Consider the following 21,538-nt stretch of genomic DNA (forward strand, 5'->3'; position numbering starts at 1 on the left):
ACAGAATGTCAGACTCCAAAGACTTAACTCCCTTGGGTTAAAAAAAAAACACCTGTTACAGAGTGTGGGGCTTAACTGTAAATTCAAAGAACATAGGAGAGAACAAAACTAGAGAGCTGAAACTAATAGTGAGAAGACTCACACCTCACAGTCACAGAGGAAGAAGAAGCTAGTGACCTTGTTGTTGATTTATCCACTAGACTTCTTCCACTCAAAACTATTAATCAATGAGAATCATTGCCATTGTTTGATCATCAGATTGTTTAAATTAAGTAAGATCAGAAGTCACAATCCATGAGAACACAAAATATATTTTCTATTACCATGTCTCATTTTGGCAAAACAAATTCTAAACAAGATTATGTAAATGAACGCAGGACATCAAGAAACCGCTACACAAAGAGGAATAACAAAGCTTAGCAAGCTAGCAACACAAAAGGTAAAAACAAAAAAAAGAAACAGAGAAAAATCAAGGTTATACATGCTTTGATTATATTCAACACCAGAGGAAAGCTTTAACAGTTCTAAGTACTAGCTCCAGATGAGATAATTATCACATATATTCAATCTAATAAGCTATTACAAGACCATCGATGCTCAATATGATCTCATGGGAAACGAGACGGGGGAAAATTTGGTTGCCTAAGGTTTCTACGCAAAGATGGAAACTTGAAGCTGCCAAGAAAATTCAGGATGATTCTTTCTACAACTCAATCTTTAAACTAAACTCTCATGATCTCATCACATTGTATACGTATCAAGCAATCATCTGATCTCATCACATAGTAGACGTATCCATCTAAAAATTTCATCTATCTATGTGTAGGAGTAATTATCACATTGCAATTACTAAGCAATCGAATGCTATCATCAAATCTTATATTCGTATGATACCATGCGAACTGAAAGCGAGACTCAGAACTGACCTGAAAACCAAAAATTGTTGAATGGAAACTTAAAGGTTGATCTTGAGATCTTCCATGGAATCAGAGAAATAAGAGAGGACGTATGTAGCAGAACGGACAAGAACGACACAGGCGCCGAATAAAGTAACATGGCTCTTCAATTCCTTGAGTGCCACGGCTTTGTCTGGCTTTTGCATGAACACTCCTGGAAACATGTCTCTCTGCGTTCCCTTCTCCAAAACCCTTAAACCTTGTTCTGTTTTTCTTACTGTAATATTATTTTGGGAATCAACCGAACATATGGGCTTTAGATTGGGCCTTGTTAGATTATTATCACTCAAACTGTTCGATATTACTAAATTGGGGAGGAGAGGAAACCCTAGATTTGGTCAAATTCAGAGATGGCAGTGACGATACCGGAGCTGCTTCCAAAGGATTTGGTAGAGGAGATACTGTGTCGCGTTCCCGCGACCTCTCTGAAACGATTACGATCAACATGCAAAGCGTGGAACCGTTTAATCAAAGATGATCGGAGATTCGCAAGTAAGCATATCGATAAATCCACAAAACAATTGATACCTCTATTGGTGAGAACTGACAACAAGATTTTTCCGGTTAGCATCAATCTCCATGGAATTGGTAGTCCATCTATAGAGTTGAAAACTGAGCTGATTGATCCTATTTCTAAGAAATCATCAGCAGCTCGATTCGATATAACTCGAGTCTTTCACTGCGATGGCTTGTTGTTATGCTCCTCTCGATTCGACGAATCTAGAGTCTTGGTTTGGAACCCTTTGATGGGTGAAACCAGGTGGATCAGAACCGGTAAATTTCGCAGAGAAGGCCGCAGCTTTGATCTCGGGTACTGCTACTACGGCAATAATAAGAGGAGATACAAAGTCTTGAGCTATTATCGTGGTACCAAGTATTTTGAAATCTACGATTTTAGGTCTGACTCGTGGAAGGTTCTTGATGATGATAACATGGCTACAGGCGGGAACATTGGATTTCCTGAACTCTGCGTGTCTTTGAAGGGGAATACTTACTGGTTAGTTAGAGATGTAACAGAAGAAACGACTTGGATCACATCCTTGCTCACATTTGATTTTTCAAAGGAGAGATCTGTATCTGTGCCTCTTCCTGAACAGACTCGTCGTTTTGAGACTACTAGTCTTTCGCTTGTTAAAGAAGAGAAACTTTCTATGTTGTCGCAGCGAGATAGAAATTCCAAGACTGAGATATGGGTGTCAAATGTGATTGATGAGGAGACCACCAAAGTGGTGTCTTGGAGCAAGGTCTTAGTATTGGATTTGAGCCCTCATCTTCACATTTGGTATGATGTATCTTTCTTGTTAGGGGAGGAGAAGAAAGTCGTCATTTGTTGTGAGACCGCAATTGACGTGGAGGTAGACGTGGACATGATCTACATTGTTGGGGAGGATAATGTAGTCACTCATCTGAATTTGAATTTGAAAGTATATAAAAATTATGAATGTCGCCCAGCTCTTCTTAATTATGTTCCAAGTTTGGTTCAAATCGAGCAAGCTGGAGGCAACTAAAACACCGTCTACATGTTATCTCTTTCCTTTGAGTGTGTGTTCTTGTGTTGTAAGAGACAGAATCCAGCAGTGTCGAAACAAGAAGCATGGAAGATTCTCCATAGATTGGGTCGCACATGATTTCAGATTCGGGTTACTTCTCTGAGAAGAAAACGTGAGTCATGAACAGAGGTTATTGTTTTCCTTTTTTTTTTCATCTGATGTGATGTGAGAGTTGAATCCAAGAACTTTATATTGTGTCAATTTTTACAGTTATGAGATTCAATTAAGTTTAGAACTCAAACAAGTTGAATAAGCTATTACAAGAACTTCGATGATCTCATGGGAAACGAAACAGGGAAAAATTTTGGTTGCCTAAGGTTTCTATGCAAAGATGGAAACTTGAAACTGCCAAGAACATACAAGATGATTTTTTCTACAACTCAATTTTCAAACTAAACTCTCATGATCTCATCACATAGTATACGTATCCATTTAAGTTATCACATTGCAATTACTAATTAACTTATTATTAAACTCAATATGCGAATTGAAACTTGAAAGAGAGTCAGAGACACAATCAGCAAAATTAACTGACCTGAAAAAACTAAATACAAGTTGAATGGAAACTTAGAGGTCGATCTGAGCTCTTCCATGGAATCAGAGATATAAGAGAGGACGTATGTAGCAGAACGGATCAGAACGACACAAGCGCCGAGTAAAGCAACATGGCTCTTCAATTCCTTGAGTGCCACGGCTTTGTCTAAACCTTGTTCTGTTTTCTTTACTGTGTGAATCAACCGAATATATGGGCTTTAAACTGGGCTTTGTTAGATTATTATCAAGTCCATATCACTCACTGTTCGATATTACTAAATTGGGGAGGAGAGGAAACCCTAGATTTGGTTCAGAGATGGCAGTGACGGTACCGGAGCTGCTTCCGACGGATTTGGTAGAGGAGATACTCTGTCGCGTTCCAGCAACGTCTCTGAAACGCTTACGATCTACTTGCAAAGCATGGAACCTTTTAATCAAAGATGATCGGAGATTCGCAAGTAAGCATTTCGATAATTCCACAAAACAGTTTATGCCTCTTTTGTTGAGAAATGACAACAACATTTTTCCGGTTAGCATCAATCTCCATGGAAGTAGTAGTCCATCTGTAGAATTGAAAACTGAGCTAATCGATCCTGCTGATTCTAAGAACTCATCAGCAGCTCGATTTTATGTAACTCGAATCTTTCACTGCGATGGCTTGTTGTTATGCACCTCCGAAGTCTACGAATATACAGTCTTGGTTTGGAACCCTTTGATGGGTGAAACAAGGTGGATCAGAACCGGCGCTTTTCGCAAAGAAGGCCGCCGCAACTTTGAACTCGGGTACTGCTACTACCAAGATGGCAACAACAAATCCTGGAATAATAAGAGATACAAGGTGTTGAGCTTTTATAGTGGTACCAAGTATTTTGATATCTACGATTTTAAGTCTGACTCGTGGAAGAGCCTTGATGATGATGATAACATGGCTCCAGGGGGGAGCACTGCATACTCTGAACTCAGCGTGTCTTTGAAGGGGAATGCTTACTGGTTCGTCAGAGATGTAACAAAAACGACTCGGATCATATCTTTACTCAAGTTTGATTTTACAAAGGAGAGATCTGTGCCTGTGCCTCTTCCTTATCAGAGTCGTCGTTTTGAAGCTACTAGTCTTTCCGTTGTTAGAGAAGAGAAACTTTCTGTGTTGTTGCAGCGAGATAGACGTTCCAAGACTGAGATATGGGTGTCAAATGTGATTGATGAGGAGACCACCTCAGTGGTGTCTTGGAGCAAGGTCTTAGCATTGGATTTGAGCCCTGATCTTCAGATTTGGCATGATGTAACTTTCTTGTTAGGGGAGGAGAAGAAAGTCGTCGTTTGTTGTGAGACCGCAATTGACGTGGAGGTAGATGTGGACATATCCAGAGACATGATCTACATTGTTGGGGAGGATAATGTGGTCACTCATGTGAAACTGGGAGTAAATGAAATTGATGGATGTCGCCCAACTCTTCTTAATTATGTTCCAAGTCTGGTTCAAATCGAGCAAGCTGGAGGGAAACAGGATAAGAGGTAACTAAAACACCGTCTACATGTAATCTCTTTCCTTTGAGTTTGTGTTTCTCTTAAGTTGTCTTGGTCATGTTCTTTCAGTTTCAAGCTTTTCTAATTCAATGAGATAAGGTGATACAGAGAAAAAACATGTACTAAGCTTTCTTTCACCTGGTCTCTTCTTTGAGTTTTCTTTTTCACCCAATTCACCTTCCAAGTTGTACCAATTAAGCCAAGCATGGTATTTTGCAAATATACCACCAATTGGTGTTTTCTCAATATCTTACAAATACACTCCTTAAAAGTTGCAAATATTGGACCAGAAAACAGCCCCCAAATTACTCGAAACCACAACTTTGCTTGTTTCGTATGTATATTGTAACTTGCGAGGCAAGGATGAAGAGATATCGCTGAGTAAGGTAACATGAGCTTAAGATCAAGCACCAGCAAGACTACAATGACCTTAAGTAACGTTCAGCGATCTCCTAAACCTTGTTCTGTAATTCTTACTTAAAAAAAAAACCGAATAACAATACTAAACAGTCCATAATATTAAAATCTTACTGAACAACAGGGACTCATGTTAGCTCCAGATCTTCTCAGTGTTTATGTCATTTCATCAAAAATGTAATAAACTAGTATCAGTTATTTTGGACAAAAATTGAAGAGAAATCGACAGCTAATATAAGCGAACATAAAGTCCCGGTAACAAAAAACAATAAGCCACCGACGATATAATAAAGTTAGTATAGAAACGAAATTTAAATGGGTTTGTTGACTTCGTTTCTATAATAACTTTGGCAGCTTTGGAAGTTAATGCATTTGATAACTCCAAGAGAAAGAAGAAAAAAAAAAAACGAATCAGCCAAAACGTCGTCGCAACATGCTTCAAAACCTTCATCGTCTTTGGCGTCTCTGGTCTATGGACTATGGAGAGAGTAAAACAAAGTGTATAGTAGTCAGGAAAATTCAAAAGTATATATACATTATTGAAATATTTCAATGACCATACGTTATATAATTCATAAATGAAATCCGTATTTTAGCAGCATTAAATAAGAGAGGTGAAATAAAGGTATGGCTGTTATTTATTTATTTAATTTATAGCAAAAAAAAAAAAAAAAAAAAAAAAAACGAACCTTGCTGAGTGAGCTGAGCAGAGCAAGTTCTGAAACTCTCTCTATCTTCTCTGTTTCGTGCATTTTAATTCCATTAAATGCTTTAAACCCCACAATCCATTAATGCTCTCTCTCCTTCCACTTCAATTTTTTTTTTATCATCATCACCACCGTCCAATTTTCATCTCACATCTCTCCCCTACACGTGTCCCTCCTCCTCCATCTCTCCGGCGATAACAGTGCCTCTGGATCTCCACATCTTAACCGGCTCGACGAGTGCGGTGCTGTTCTGAAAAACATCGGACTCGTCATCGATTTCGTCCGCCGCGATGAGCTTCCCGTCGCTGTAATCCGTTCCGATATCGGAAAAAACACTCCCGCCGATGATCTCCGCCGGAAGAACGGTGACTTCGTGCTTCTGTAGTAACGGAACGAGAACACTCTCGATTTCGAGATTAGGTTACCGAACGGTGATTGACGTTTGTTCCACGTAGATCTCCGGTACCTCCACGGAGACACCGTCGCTGGTTCATCCATCGTTACTCTCTCTGATTCAGATTCGAATGAGTACGATCTCTTCAGCTCACGGAACCGAGATATCGCCGGTGATGATTGCTCTTCCATCGACGCTGTGATCTCCTGATCGTTCGTCGTCGTAACCGCCGTATCAGTGTTCCAATTGCTCCGCGACGGTGTGAATTCGCCGCGGATGATGATCGCGTTGCTCTCGTCATCATCATCATCGAGGATCGGACGAATCCGTGGAGCCATCAACGGAACGAACGGCGACACAGGGGCGGCCGCGACGACGGCGGATCCGAGAATCGCCGTACGGCATAACGGACAGTTAGGGTGAGATCGGAGCCATTCATCGATGCATTCAAGGTGAAAAGCATGGAAGCATAACGGAAGTGTTCGTAAATAATCACCATCCTCGAATTCCAACAAACAAACGGCGCAATCAGCGGCGGAGGTTTTCCCCACCGTGGTTTTCCCGGTGCAAGACGCGGCGGAGTAGAGAAATAACGGTAGCGTTTTGATGACGGAATCGTCTAATCCGTAGGGAGAGTAAGAAGAGTAATGAAAAGAGTCGAAAGGGAAAGGGGAGAAAGATCGGAGATCGGATGATGAAGTTGAAGCAGAGGAAGCTGAAGATAAGTGAAGGAGACGACGCCGACGGGAACGCCACCGTCTAAAACGACGGAAAAGAGGTGAGAGAAAACGGCGGGAGATGAGACGAGAGTAGGTCACGAAAAGAAAAGCGGCGGCTAAAACAACAACCATAGCGATCAATGGAGGACTAAACTCCAAAGGAGGATCCGACGAACTTGAAAGAATCTCCTCTGATACACCGGAGGATGGTGAAGGAGACGGTGAAATATCGCCTGAACGAGGCGGTGCCGCGACGAATCGCATGGTGGTTAAAGAAATAAAGAGAGTCTAAAACAGAGCTTCAAGTGAAAGGTTTAAACGTAAAATGAGTATTTGGGGACTTTGGTGGAGCAAAAAACAAAGAGAAGCGTTGACTAAAAGGTAAACCATATTGGGAAGACTCAAATTTACACGTCAGTGTTTTTTTTTTTTGTTGGGTTCAAAGAAATTACACGATGATCAAAAACTGAGTCATAATTAATCAAATAATTGCAAATTTGGAAGCAATCAAATCGTGAAGTCCTTGGATCGTACACTAATTTGGGTAATTAGTGTTCTATAGATAAGTAACTGTAGATAGTATTATCATAATTTTAGATAGGAAAGAAGAGATTAGCAAAATGGAATGAGAGGATTAAAAAAAAAAGAGAATGAGAAAGGAGGGATAGTGCTCTGCTTTAGGGTTGTTTGATTTTAATGTGGATTTGATGTGGTGACCCACTCTGATACTAATGGTTTTGTGCACTTTTTTTTTTATTAGTAAGTGGATTTTTGCGACTTTTTTCAGTCTTTTTATCTCCCATATGTTCATATTGGGTGATCATCCACTGAACTTGTATTTTTCCATTTTCCGGTGATTATAAGGAAATTTCTACTTCACTTCTTCAGTCTAATGTTTTTTTTCCTTCTTATTAGACCTTAAGATTATGACATCATATTTGAATTTTCAGGTTTACTAATACAGTAATACGATAAAAGTTCAAGAATCAAGATTTCATAATAGTCAAAGTCAGACTCTGTAATTTTTATAGATATACTTTGTACTACTACTACTAGTCTTCAAAATAGCAGAAAAAGAAGTAGTCCCTTATCAGATTTAAATTACATGTACACAAGTTAGGTCCCCATTCATCATCAGTTGAACAAATATTACTTTTCCAAGTATTTTGTCTTGGTCAGGAATTACTTACAAATATATATATATATGAGACTCCATCTCGTATACTATAATTATTTCGGGTGGTGGCAATAAAAGTGCAATTAAAAACCGGTCAGAAGTACTTGCCTTGGCCTATCTGTACAATAAGAAAGAAAGAAAAAAAAACACAATGACTCCAGAATTTATTGCTCAACTACTTCCTTTCTGAGTCCCGGAGAAGATATTTCTTCTTTACATTATTGTTCATGCAAAATTATAACATTTGTTTGCATCCACAGGTAAACCGCATAATAACCCCGGTCACATCAGATACATTATGCATTCCGGCCTAAGTCTTGAGTTCAACTGATGTACAGTTTAAGACACGGTACGGATTTTGGTTTAGCGTCTTATCATCGTCTTGTTATCCCAATGGGCCTTCCACTTGTAAAACACCCAACAACGTTTAAGAATAGTAGTACTAGTTCTCGTCACTCATATATTCAGAATCTGATTGGGATCTCTTATTCTATGACTCTTGATGGTCTCCTAGAGGCATTGTATTGATTTGTTAAGTTTGTTATACAGTACAAGATTTTATGATGAAACAAACCCAGGAACAAACAAAGAAAGGTCTCTCTGATCAGATGTTCATAAACTTCTCGTTGGATCATACTTTTACTACTACAACCTCTGTGTCTGTTACTCTGTGAGCTCCAACAACAGTCTTAAAACATGGACATATCTGGAGGACCTCCATACATACTCTTCCAGGAATACGGTATCCGCCACTTCCCACCCTCTTCCCCTGCAGACAATAAAATTTATAGTATGTTTCATGCGCTTCCATCATTGATTGCTCGAGACGTTATTAACCTTGAAAGAAGAGAGCTGTTATTTACCATGGAATTTGTCAGGACTCAGACCAGTAAGCTTAGATGCAGCCTCTGCTAGAATAAATGCTTCAGGAATGTTGTCTCCTTCAGAACAGTAACATAGAAGGCATGTCACCTTCAAGCCTTTTGCCTAACCCCAAAAACAAGATAAACCCCACGCAGGCCATGTAAGTGTTTCAATCATGTAAAATGAGTCTGCGTATGTATAAATTTTTCATTATGAGGCATTTTTTTCACCTTAAAAGCTGAGAAAAGAGCTGCAAATGGCAAGCTTGGGTAGTAGTCTATGTCTTCGAGTTCATCTTCTGAAGGGAAACTCAACTCGTCTTCACTCTTCTTCTCAAAGACGGAGCTAAGGTACTTCCAACATCTTCCTTCTGAATCATACTCGTTCAATCTTCCAAATCCGAGTTTCTCACAGTGATCATCTCTTCCATCCGATCCCGCGTTAGACAGATAATACACCTGCGGGCCTCTAAAGTAATTGCCAAAGAGGACTTAGAATTAACTTGTGAAGAGATTACTATTAGTAACTATGACAAAAGAAAAGCGTGCAAGTGGTGCTCATTTATCAATCACATCTGTGGTTACCTATGATGCTAATTGAACAAATCCATGTCAATTTTCGCATTGAAGCCAAATGAAAAAAAAATGAGAGCAAAAACATATAAAAGGAGGCGTTATAGTTTACCTAGACATATCCAAGTTATGCAGCCTTTGGAAGTCTAAACTGGATAGCACAATAACATGCTTCTTTCCACTTGAAGCAGCAAAATTGGCTATATTCTCCGCAAAATTAATCATCATTCCCTGTTTTAAATGAACATTGTAAGTTTAAAATGACTCACTAAATTCCCAATTCGCTCCACTCCAGCTAATTGGCTTTTCATTGTCCCAACTCAACAATCAGTGAATGCAATCCTATAACCAAATAGGACCCTGGAAATAACAAGGAAGCAAAGCTGCTTCCAAAAATGTAAAAATACCTTTGCAACTGGAGACCTTTGCTGAGCAAGAGTAGTAGCGGTTGAAGATGACTCATAAACTGAAACACACAAACCCCAAAGGGAGGAAAGAATGAGGTTTCACAATGATAAAGGGCTGATTCTACCAAGATAAAGTGGCATAGATCAAGGAATCACACAATTTAATAGCAACTAATGTCTTATAATAGCACCTTAATCATATAAACCAGAGGATACTTCATCTAATGAAACAAACCTCCCCTCATTACAACAAATCCTAATCAAAACATTAATGAAACAGATAGTTTGAGAAAAACGAACCCTCGAGAGGAAGAGCGATCTCGCCACAAGGAAGAGGGCCATAAGCGTCATTGCCAACACAAGGAAGCAGATTTGTATCATCGAGATAACCAACTCTATCAGCATCAGTAGATGACACTAGAAGATCAACAGCGAGCTGCCCTACATTCCCAATTGACAATGCAGGCTGGTTGGGGAAAACAAAAACAATAATTTCTTCAATGAGAAATCTCTAAGACAATTGCTTTAATCAGAAAGATCAATGCTTCCTAAACCCTAAACCCTTTTCTTCATGTCAAAGCTCCCAAGAAAGTTGGGAACTTTCTAATTTCTATATTCTCGTCAACTACAGCTTAATTTCTCGAGAAAGCTACAGTTTTTAAGCTAAATTACCCAAAAGGAAGAGATACCCAGACCCAGTAAGCAGAGAACAGATCGAAATCTGAAAAGCAAAGGACACGAAACAACAACTTACGAGAATCAAAGTTGAGCAGTCTTCGTTTACTCGCTTCCCTTCTTCAACAACAAAGTCCATGTTTGAATCGAAGAAGGCACAAAAAAAAACAGAGTGGGTTACAGAATCTGATTGCAAGTTTCTCTAAGATCAATTTGGAAGAATCTGTGTGCTTCAGTAAGTTTAAGAACGCTTCTTCTCTTTTGGGCGAGCTTGAAGAGCAAGCCAGTGACTAATTTGGGCCTATTTTGGGCCTTAAAAGTTTAAAACTCAATATATTTATGGACTATAGAAGTACTAATGCAAACTAGTAATGACGAAACTAAACACTGTTAAATCGAGTGAGTCAAAGAATAAGATTAGCAAGAAAAAACATTACAGTGACAAATAGTTGAACAATACCAAAAACGTGTAATATGACACATATTTTAAACTTTGAAAGTGATTGATTAGACAATTATTATCCGGAGTGATCCAGATCATACTATATATGATGACAAAATAAAAGATGATAATTCAAATCAAATGAATGAGTGAATCATTTAAAAAACGAGATGCAAAGACTTTGTGATGTTGGCTGTCTCTTCCGTTTGGGTACACGCTGTTCCTTGATCGCTCTCTTTTTGGCTTGCATTATAATCGTGATTAAAAACTGATTCCGCAAGTAAAATATTAAACCCAATCGGGTAATTACAATGAGATTGACATATCAAAACCAATTATACAACTTATATTACGATTAAACTGAATTAAGTTGATTTTTAATATATGAGAAGAAACCATTTAGGTGCTCTTTCAATGTATTGTTGTAGAACGTAACAAAAATAGATTTTTATGGAGTTGATTTTAAAAAATTGAAGGACACCCGGAGGTCTGTCAAGGAGTGGTGGCGACCAAATTAGTCCATATTCAATGATATATATTATGAAATCAAATCTTATCCTCTATTTGAAAATTCTGATTAGTTTTAGAGTCAATTAATTAGCTTAACTTAAAATTCCAAACAAAAACTCAACCAACAAAAGGTTATTTTTATGTGACAACCCGTCCTTTAACAACTTTCCCATCCTTTAACAACCTTTCCACAGGACAAGCTGTCACCAATTGATGGCAACTTGTCCTGTGGGAAAGTTGTTAAAGGATGGGGACGTTCGAGGAACGCCTGGCGCACCAATAACCTACTGTGGAGTTGGATGAATAGTTCCATTTGCCACGGTGAGGGGTTAGGATCGATGCCCTGCAGGGCCAGCTTGTGGTCTGTTGGGACGGCTAGCAGTGGGCTAGCAGGGTCCACGGACGGTCCATTGGGGCAGCTAGCGGTGGGCTAGTGGGATCCGCGGGACGGGTTGTTACATAAAAATCTTATGTAACAACCCGTCCCGCGAACCCCACTAGTCCACCACTAGCTGCTCCAATGGACCGTCCGTAGACCCTGCTAGCCCACTGCTAGCCGTCCCAACGGACTCCAAGCTGGCCCTGCAGGACATCGATGCTAACCCATTACTGTGGATATCCCAATTCACCAGTAGGTTATTAGTGCGCCAGACGTTCCTCGAACCCTGATCCTCACCTTTTAACAACTTTCCCACAGGACAAGTTGCCACCAATTTCTAATTAAGAAAACTTTCTTTTTGTTATCACACACGTCTATGCGATAGTCTTAATTCATGGTGATGTGTCCCTAAAGATCGTGATTTTGTTTAGTTTATTCAAAGAGATATCAGGTCACGCTTTTGCTCCGTCGAAGAGGGCCAAATGTGTTGCATGATCCTGATACAATGTTTGAGAGAAGCAAATATTATAATGATACTTAACTGAGTACAAAAGATAAAAATCAGCAACGGTCCATGATGAATTAATATTGAATGAATTTAGGCGATTACATATATATTATTTTTTCTCGATACGATTATATAGTACTCACCTAACAAATATATACTTGGACTAGTTTTCATATGTACATGGTGATGTCACTTTTACGTGTATTACTAATTACTAATACGTGTACATGAGTATTTTGCTATCATATAAACGAAACAAATGGATCACTTCTGCAAAAGTCAGCGTGGACGTTTTCTACATTTCAAAACCTACCATTTCGATTGTTGATAAATAACTTAAAATATAATTATACATATATCGTAAAGATACATTGAACATTATACTATAGTACACATCGGCACATCGCTGTTAGTATTAATTATTTTTCATCTATATTTGTAGAAAACTATAAACCTGCACACAGACAACTAAGATTTTAATAACCGATGGCGCACAAAAGTATCAAATTTTACGATATGGCACGAAGTCAACAAAACATTTTCTTTATCGTTATTTCTTTTTATTTAAAGATTGTATAAACTTCTTGTCCGAACAATGTCTATTTTATGTTGATCCTGCTGTAACACGAATCACGATCTTTAGTGATACAAATGGAGATATTTTTCTCTGTTTACATCCCAAAAAATGAAAATGCTTAGGAAATCTCACGTACTACTATATCATGCATCGTCTATATATAAAGAAGTAAATTTGATATTGCATACGTTTTCAATTTAACTTTTGATTAATAGTACTAATTCAATGACACTAATATGAAGTCAAATATAATCATAGCGTAAGTTATATTATAACGAAAAAAGTGAAATTAGCTCGTTTCAATCTACCAAATCTTTGACTTCCGTACCTATATCGTATTAGTGACTAATTAATCGATGATGTCGTCGTGAGAGCTATAATTTAATTATAACGTGTACATGTATAGAAACTGTGTTTACATGAGTCTAACTTTATTCTTAAATAATGTATCTTATTTTTCATCATATGAAGAAAGCTCAGATTCTATTCGGACCATGCAGCGAGTGCCGAGTGGGATCAGTTAAGCCACCCATAAAATAATTTTCTCCGCCTTTATATAATTATTTCAGAACTCCTTGCTTGTTGGGTAACAAAAACTTGTTTCTTTGTTCATTGCTTTGGTAGTGATGTGTGGGACTTCAAAGGATATAGTGGCGCTTTTTTTTTTTTTTGCAAATATGATATTTGATATTATGTATGGCGTAGGAATTATTATAGTATCATTAGCATTTCTGTAATTGGTATATATGGGGCTTGTACGTTTGCCATACTTGTGCCGGCATGCGTACATACCATGCATTGGTATTTTTCCCTTTTTCTTTTGTTAATTAAAATGTACGTACCATTTCCTATTGGTATTTGAGACAACGATTTTTTTTTGTTTGTGTTTGGAGATGTAATTACATCAGACAACGATTGATCGTGTAATAATTCAAAACTTATCACATAATAATGCATGCATGTCGTCTCAAATGAACGGCGTGTAAAGTGCAAACTACTCCTATCTAATGAACAATAAAAATGAAAATTTGTCTGATTAAACGATAGCTTAGTTCTGGTTACCGAAAGTGACAATATCACTTAGAATCATTAAGGTCGATCTAGACTAAGACCATCTAGCTAGTGGTCATAATTTTTTCGGAAAAGTCAATAGAAATCATAACAATTAGAACGAAGGCAAAGCAGTAAAATACAACCAATAGATAGCAGCAAAAATAGTAATAGATCAAAATATATATTGATACTACAGTTGACGAATTTTTTAAAAATATAGTGATATTTCAGTTTTTTAAATGTGAAAAAGGTATGGTAATTTGTTTTTGGGCAATGCTTTCTTATTGGGGTGCAAAATGTTATTAAATATGAGCATACCTTATTTTGCACTCTTATATTTCGTTTTCTTTAGCAAGTAGCAACCCCGTATTATTCAGTTTAATTATCAGACAAATATGAATTTGTGTCGTATTGATATCGTAATAAATACGTCTGAAATGGATAGATCATAGATGTCATTTGTGGACCATTGTCCATTGGCAAGTACGATAGTCGCGTGAGTGTGAAAAGCTATAGGATTCGATAACTGACCATGGCTTCGGATCTTAAAACGCCGTCGTTCCATAGTTGGAGTCCATGGCCATCGACAATTCCCAAATGTTTTGTTCCAACAAATTTTAAGATAGGGAGAAAAGGTAAACGAGTATTTTATACGAAACCCTAAAAATGTCAAAACTCGGCTAGCTGTCAACAATCGTTTTCATTTAATTAGGGTTTGACATTTGAGGTCGGATCAGTTTTTTTATTTACATAAATTTATATTGGAATCCCACGGGTTTTAATTATATATATTCTCAAGACTCAAGATAGACCAGAATTTAGAATTTAAATATAAATGAATTTTATGATTTTTAAAATTAGAGAATTTATATGTGTGGAATCACTATTTGTTTAAGAACATAATTTTATTACTTAACTATAATACTGAATTGAACACTTTTATCAACAGCAATTTTTTTTTTTTAAAGTCTAGGCATGATATGATCCAAAGCTTTTAAAAATTAACATCTTGATACTATATATGATTAGAGAAGATCTTAAGCCATAGCTATCCAAAATTGTACTTTACAAATTATCTTTTTTTTCTAACTAGTAATGAAAGTCAATCGACATGAAAAGGTCATTTTTTCTTTATAGTAATGAAAGTCAATCAACTTGTATGAAATTTTATTTCGATTGTCCTCCTTCATTTTAAAATAAATACACAAAAGAAAATGTGTTGCAACTTGTGCTCTTCTTTGTCGGCGTTTTGATCCGTACCTGTGGAAAATTTTCACGATGCTGTATTATTAGACAAACATTTATATAATTATCAGTTTATATGTGATGTGTTAACTAATAACATCAAATTTATACAAATATATTCAACAAATTTATTAATTAAAATAAAGACCACTCAATCATTCTTTATTCTTAAATGTAACACTAATATATACGTTGTAAATATGGAAAAAGAAAAATATGTAAATATATATGGTGTAGACCAAATATCGTTTTTTTTAATATCTCTATTTTATGGTACTCGTGTTCCATTTTGTGTTCTAAGGATGGATAAATTGAAAGAGGACGAGTAAATTGATAGAAAAAAGTACTTCAAGAAATCCAACTCTAATGAAGACGACAAAAAAAAAAAAAAAAAACAACTCTAATGCGCATACACATGAATCTAAGCTAAGTCATCCACACAATTGCAAGTACAGAATTCACGTTATAACCTTACTACGTAGAGCGAGTATCACATTTCTCTGTTTCCTTGTTAAGATATTTTGGTATGTATATATACATACATATATATACCATTTTCTAACTCAAACTAAAACCCAATATTGGAGTTCATATCACATCTTGACCATATCCAAAACTAGACCAACTCTTTTTCGCCTCCCATTTTTTCGACCTTTTTGACCAGTCACATTGGTTAGAGTATATGAAATGTTATTTTGGAAGCTGGGAAAGAAGAAGAAATTACAGTAAGTTGAATCATGTTCGTCTTCCAACAGTCGATCCGTATTCACAGAAAATACAGTATTTAACAACAACAATAATTTTCTACAAACAATTCATAAGATATAACATAATACATGTATCCGACAAATCTTGAAGTTGGTCTCGTACACATTCTTAAAGATATCTTATATAGTTTCTATTATCTTATACCACATGGACGTTATATTAATTTAGTAATTTCACAACTATCCTAGCTAATTAAGTTTTATAAATTCAATCGAAGCGGATTAAAAGCAAATATGGTCCATCGGTCTAGTCCAGAAAGACGTTCCTTATCGTTTCATGCCTTCATGGAAAGGAAGGAGTCAGAAAAGTCAAAACATCTGGAAGAAAACTTTTTTCTTTCACATGTCGAAACTGAAATAAAACTAATCAAAACATAGAAACCAAGTAACAAAAATCAAAACTCCGCTTGGACAATAGTTTAATCGTCACGTAATGTTTATATATGCAACGTGTGAAGATGATCAGCCGCCAACACAGCCACACACGCGTTATCTTAATTTTCTTTATATTCAACCAACTCGTAAAAACAAGAAAAAAACCGAATCTTCGTACGGACGCATCTCATGTTGAATTATTTTCACATTGCTCAAAATCATGTAAAATGAATTACTCTTAAAACATTAAACCAATAGATAAAACAAACAAAAAAAACCACATCTCCTTATTTGAGGCACACATACAGTTTTGAGACCGTCCATTTAGTTTTCTTTCTATTTTTCGACGACCGTCCATTGAGCTTTTCATTCAACACTTTTCTTTAATTTCCAAAGTTGCATATAAATTACAATTGTTTTCTTAATTAATCTTTCTTAATACACGGATCTCTAATGTGAAAACTGGCGCTCCCGGTATCTGACGGTCACGTCTTCAGTCTTAAACGCCACGTGTCATTCTTTCCCACGTCGTCCGTTCAACAACCTTATTTTTTTATTTTTCTCTCTATATATACATCCCAACGTCCTCCTTCTCCACTCTTTATATCTTTCTTACCAAACACATACTAAAAGTTTTCTCTCAATATCCTAGAAATAATATACTTTTTCCTAATCTTTCTTTTTTCCCACACGACAAGGAAATTTAAACCTCATAATTTCTTGACAGAGAAATAAAAAAACCTTCCAACTGCTCGATTTATTATTATTTTGGGTAATCTTGAAAAATATGGTTATAGCTACAGAAACCACCAGTGGTGGTAGTCATCACCGGAGACTCACTTTCGCCGCCTTCTTAAACTCCGATCCCGCAGCCGAAGAAGAAGAACAACGGAGCCATGGTGTTGATGTTGATGCCATCAATCCCACTACTAGCAACAACAACAACATGAACATGAACAAGGAGGTTCATTATTACCAACAACGTCAAAGCAATGCTTCGACTACTAGCGGCGAGTCGTCTCCTAATCAGGTTTTATCTCCATGGAATCAAACTTACTCTCCTTACTACACCGACACAACAACGACTCCGTCCATGTCTCCCTCCCCGTGGAACCAAACTTACTCTCCGTACTACAAGTCTCCTTGGATCTACCAGAGACGTAACATGGATGATGATGGTACCGACAACGGTTTGGTCGGCACGATCGTTAGACAAGACGGTCATGTCTATTCGTTGGCTGCTTCTGGAGATCTTTTATTCACTGGATCCGATTCCAAGAACATTCGTGTTTGGAAAGATCTCAAGGACTTCACCGGGTTTAAATCAACAAGTGGATTGGTTAAAGCTATTGTAATAACCGGAGATAACCGGATTTTCACCGGTCATCAAGACGGTAAAATCCGGGTTTGGAGAGGTTCTAAAAGCAGAACCGGAAGCTATTCACGAGTCGGAAGCTTGCCGACGTTGAAAGAGTTTTTGACAAAGTCAGTGAACCCGAAGAACTACGTCGAGGTTCGTCGCCGGAAAAATGTTCTCAAGATCCGCCACTACGACGCCGTTTCGTGTCTTAGCTTGAACGAAGAGCTCGGTTTACTCTACTCCGGTTCGTGGGACAAGACTCTCAAAGTCTGGAGACTATCCGATTCGAAATGTTTAGAATCGATTCAAGCTCACGACGACGCCATCAACACGGTGGCTGCTGGTTTCGACGATTTGCTTTTCACCGGATCCGCCGACGGAACTTTGAAAGTGTGGAAACGTGGGCTTCAAGGCAAAGGGACGAAGCATTTCTTGGTTAATGTGCTGATGAAGCAAGAGAACGCTGTAACGGCGTTAGCGGTTAACTTAACGGCGGCTGTTGTTTACTGCGGTTCTTCTGACGGCAGCGTTAATTTCTGGGAAGGGCAGAAATTTCTTTCTCACGGCGGGACTCTACGCGGCCATCGTATGGCGGTGCTCTGCCTCGCCGCCGCCGGGAGTCTTGTTTTAAGCGGGGGAGCGGATAAGAACATTTGTGTGTGGAGGAGAAACGTCGATGGGACACACTCGTGTCTCTCGGTGTTGATGGACCACGTGGGACCTGTTAAGTGTTTGACGGCGGTGGAAGAGGCCGAAGAAGACGGCGACGGAGTTGAGAAAGGAGATCAGAGATGGATAGTGTATAGCGGGAGCTTGGATAAATCGGTGAAAGTGTGGCGCGTGACGGAGACGGCGTCTACGGTTATCGGCTGAGAAGTGTTTTGAGGGAGGAGAGAGCACGCGCCGGCTTGAGCGCGTGGAGATGCGGACTATGGTAAAGGGGAATGTTCCGCGGCCCATGTGATTCGTGCCGTTGTGGTCAAGGCAGAGTTTTTATGGCCGGCTAAAAGAAGCAGTTCATACAACCAATAGGGAACTGCCACGTCCTGTAAAGTATCTAAAATGGTTTTTTTTTTATAGAAAGTTCCATTAGTTTATTCGATCTTTCTTTTGTAAGTGTAACTGCACATATTTTTGAGTTACGTTTCAGAAAAATATTGTTTCATTGTATTAAATCATTTTGTTCATATACTTATTATTTTATGGAATTCGTTTAAACATATTCAGCTTTTTTTTTCCTTGTTATTATTTTACAAATGTTGTTGTCTTATAAAAACTGGAATCGAAGATTAGTAATACGTACGTTATAGGTTGATTTGTTAGTTCAGTTTTGTTGAAAAGGAAGAAAGTCAGTTGAAAATTGGGATTTAATAAAGCTTCACGAGCTTATGTCAAAAGTCTCATTTTCGTGGGATCTAAGAAGTTTGGTACACATTTATACATGTATATGAATGTGTATTGACATCTAAACACGCCCTTTTTGTTTCTAATAAATTTCAAATTAAGAACATAAGAATCTAATAGATCTTGGTTTCTAGATATTATCAAACAACATAATTTTGTTTTTACAGAAGTAGGAATACAATCCGTTTGTACCTGCCGGTCCTGCCGTATGATTGATTGGTTGCATTTGTATTATACTCAGAAAAATATGACCACTAGTACTAGTCATGACTCGTAAGTATATATCTATTGCAAAATTTTCACGAACGAACGTACGAGAATGTTGAAAAGACGATTATTTAGTGGCTAATAAATGGCACTACAGTATTAGTATACAATGATCAAAGACTAAACCCTATAACCAATAATCGTTGCTTTTGAAAAGAAAAAAAAACAACAGACGATGAGACGAATACATTAAACACATCAAAACCTAAACTATGTGCCACAATAGATAGGTCACTAGATGAGATCTCATACGTTTTTGGATTATTTCTAAACTGATCGCTAGTAGAAAATCGAAAAATAAATTTAAGGTTTATATATTGTTCGTATGTTAGGTTGATTTGTTGGTTCAGTTTGTTGAAAAAAGATGTAGCCATTATATTGGAAAAATGAAGAGGAGATGTAATATTTTATTGCTGTCTTCATGAACGTATGTAAAAAGTCTCACTTTCGTTGGATTTAAGTGATACAAATCTATGTAAAGCTACATACGTATATGTTGCATTGCATCTATGAATACTAAAAGTATATAGACACCCTTCTGTTTATATTTTCATTAAACTAGGACGAAAAGCTGGTAAATCTTGAACCGCCAGTATTATACTTATCAAGCTAGCAAATTATAATTAAGTTAAAAGAGTTTGAGTTAGTTTGTAAAATTGTAAAATTCATAATGATCATTGGGATGACAAGTTCCTAAATTTTCTATAGTAGATATATGCTTTGCTTTTTTTAAAAAGCTCTGTAGACATGGATTATGTAATATCAACAATGATGTCTACAGTTTTTCGCTTTTAAATTTTATTGGTCATTTTGAGTGTCTGTTTTCTGTTCTTACTTCTTAGGATCGGACCATATAAAAAAAAAAAAAAAGACTGAAAGATTGTGATGAAATATTCGTACCCCAAACAATAATTTCATGGGTTCTTTATTTATTAGTGCTACACTTTAATTTTGGATATGAAATTGGAAACTAATATTCGCATAATGTACTTGGTACCCTTGACACATTGACATTCAGTTCAAACTGCATCGAAATTAAACGCAACATCTCAAAACTATTTGAATTGAGGTTATGGACCGTATGGTCTCTGTGGTTTTCTCTTGATGATTAAGGTTACAACAACAAACATCGAGGTTAATTACCGTGCGCCACCGTAGTTAGGCAAAGGCCCACTAGTTTCTTGTCCATTTGACTTTAGTTAATTAAGAATGATTATGCCCATAATCTTGACTATTTTATTTTTCTATGCTATAAATTAATACTGTCATATGGTAGACTATTATATATAGGTCTTGTTAAGGTAATCATAACTCATATACTCCACTTTTCTTTTTCAATATTAAATTTTCTCTTAAACTGTAGGCATGCATGTAGATAATTTGTAAAGCACGTTTTCGATTCAATTAATTTTACGTTCACACACGCATCCAGCACTCAATGGAATTATAGGTAGCTCGATCTACTCTAACAGAGTTTAGTATATACGTTTCAACGATGCTAAATTAAAGAGTAATAAAAGTACTGTATGTGCATATATAGATAGATAACATAATTTGCATATAAAATCCGCAAAAGAGGTCAGAAAGCGTTCACTTGCTTATAATTTATCAGAATTAGACAATCATAATTTGCTTACAAAGTAGACAATCATGTAATAGAATTATCTACTTTGGATAAATTTTGAGACTTTGGTTCGTAACACTTCAGACGACGAGGCGTGAGGAGAAGAGCATTTTGGTTGTTTCTTAATTTTGATTAAATATTAATTTATATTAATTTGTTAACATGATTAATGTAACCGACCTTAGCTCAGTTGGTAGAGCGGAAGACTGTAATAGTTTGCAGACAATCTTTAGGTCGCTGGTTCGATTCCGGCAGGTCGGAATTTTTTTTTAAACCTTTTAACACATAAATGGGCTTCAGAAAGATAAAACCCAGCCCATATTTTGCTTATGTTCAAAAAGCCTAGATCATCCGTTTATAAACAAAATCCAAAATTTTCCGAGATTTAAAAAAAACAAAATAATTATTGTTAATCGAATAATCAAATTTTGCTATGCAAAAATGAAAAAAAGTTAGAACTTGGAAGATAAAAGCTTTACTTAAAATCATGAAGGTAAGTAAAGTGATACAAAACTCTTTGATCAACTGGTT

The 21,538-nt window shown here is 37.0% G+C and overlaps 3 protein-coding genes, 1 long non-coding RNA gene, 1 other non-coding gene and 3 pseudogenes across 7 annotated transcripts; 5 read left to right on the plus strand and 3 right to left on the minus strand.

Annotated features, from left to right (window-relative positions):
- Nucleotides 1–955: 955 nt before the first annotated feature.
- On the minus strand, nt 956–1,120 carry LOC109129085 (mitochondrial import receptor subunit TOM6 homolog pseudogene; annotated as a pseudogene).
- Nucleotides 1,121–1,283: 163 nt separating this feature from the next.
- Nucleotides 1,284–2,747, plus strand: LOC104747945 (F-box protein ETP2 pseudogene; annotated as a pseudogene). Its single transcript, XR_015582222.1, has one exon. The product of XR_015582222.1 is annotated as an F-box protein ETP2 pseudogene (transcript).
- A 539-nt stretch (nt 2,748–3,286) lies between these two features.
- Nucleotides 3,287–4,810, plus strand: LOC109129329 (F-box protein ETP2 pseudogene; annotated as a pseudogene). The gene has a single exon (XR_015582221.1). The product of XR_015582221.1 is annotated as an F-box protein ETP2 pseudogene (transcript).
- A 382-nt stretch (nt 4,811–5,192) lies between these two features.
- Nucleotides 5,193–7,104, minus strand: LOC104746277 (RING-H2 finger protein ATL65). The gene is made up of 2 exons (XM_010467722.3): nt 5,671–7,104; nt 5,193–5,458 (listed from the first exon to the last, which is right to left on the minus strand). Exon 1 carries the CDS (start codon nt 7,063–7,065, stop codon nt 5,836–5,838), a length of 1,230 nt encoding a protein of 409 aa, XP_010466024.1. The 5' UTR covers nt 7,066–7,104; the 3' UTR covers nt 5,193–5,458; nt 5,671–5,835.
- On the plus strand, nt 5,723–8,551 carry LOC147926436 (uncharacterized). The gene is made up of 2 exons (XR_015582223.1): nt 5,723–7,182; nt 8,239–8,551. It is a non-coding gene; the product is annotated as an uncharacterized LOC147926436 (long non-coding RNA).
- Nucleotides 8,482–10,915, minus strand: LOC104746276 (uncharacterized). Its single transcript, XM_010467721.3, has 7 exons — nt 10,576–10,915; nt 10,122–10,287; nt 9,822–9,880; nt 9,527–9,645; nt 9,073–9,310; nt 8,842–8,965; nt 8,482–8,747 (listed from the first exon to the last, which is right to left on the minus strand). Exons 1-7 carry the CDS (start codon nt 10,633–10,635, stop codon nt 8,668–8,670), a joined length of 846 nt encoding a protein of 281 aa, XP_010466023.2. The 5' UTR covers nt 10,636–10,915; the 3' UTR covers nt 8,482–8,667.
- A 5,801-nt stretch (nt 10,916–16,716) lies between these two features.
- Nucleotides 16,717–18,932, plus strand: LOC104746278 (protein JINGUBANG). Its single transcript, XM_010467723.3, has one exon. It carries the CDS (start codon nt 17,140–17,142, stop codon nt 18,583–18,585), a length of 1,446 nt encoding a protein of 481 aa, XP_010466025.1. The 5' UTR covers nt 16,717–17,139; the 3' UTR covers nt 18,586–18,932.
- Nucleotides 18,933–21,182: 2,250 nt separating this feature from the next.
- Nucleotides 21,183–21,268, plus strand: TRNAY-GUA (transfer RNA tyrosine (anticodon GUA)). Its single transcript is given in 2 exon segments — nt 21,183–21,219; nt 21,233–21,268. It is a non-coding gene; the product is annotated as a tRNA-Tyr (tRNA).
- The last annotated feature ends 270 nt before the right edge of the window (nt 21,269–21,538 follow it).

This window comes from Camelina sativa, chromosome 15, assembly GCF_030686135.1.
Source record: "Camelina sativa cultivar CO46 ecotype springtype chromosome 15, ASM3068613v1".
NCBI classification, from domain to species: Eukaryota; Viridiplantae; Streptophyta; class Magnoliopsida; order Brassicales; family Brassicaceae; genus Camelina; species Camelina sativa.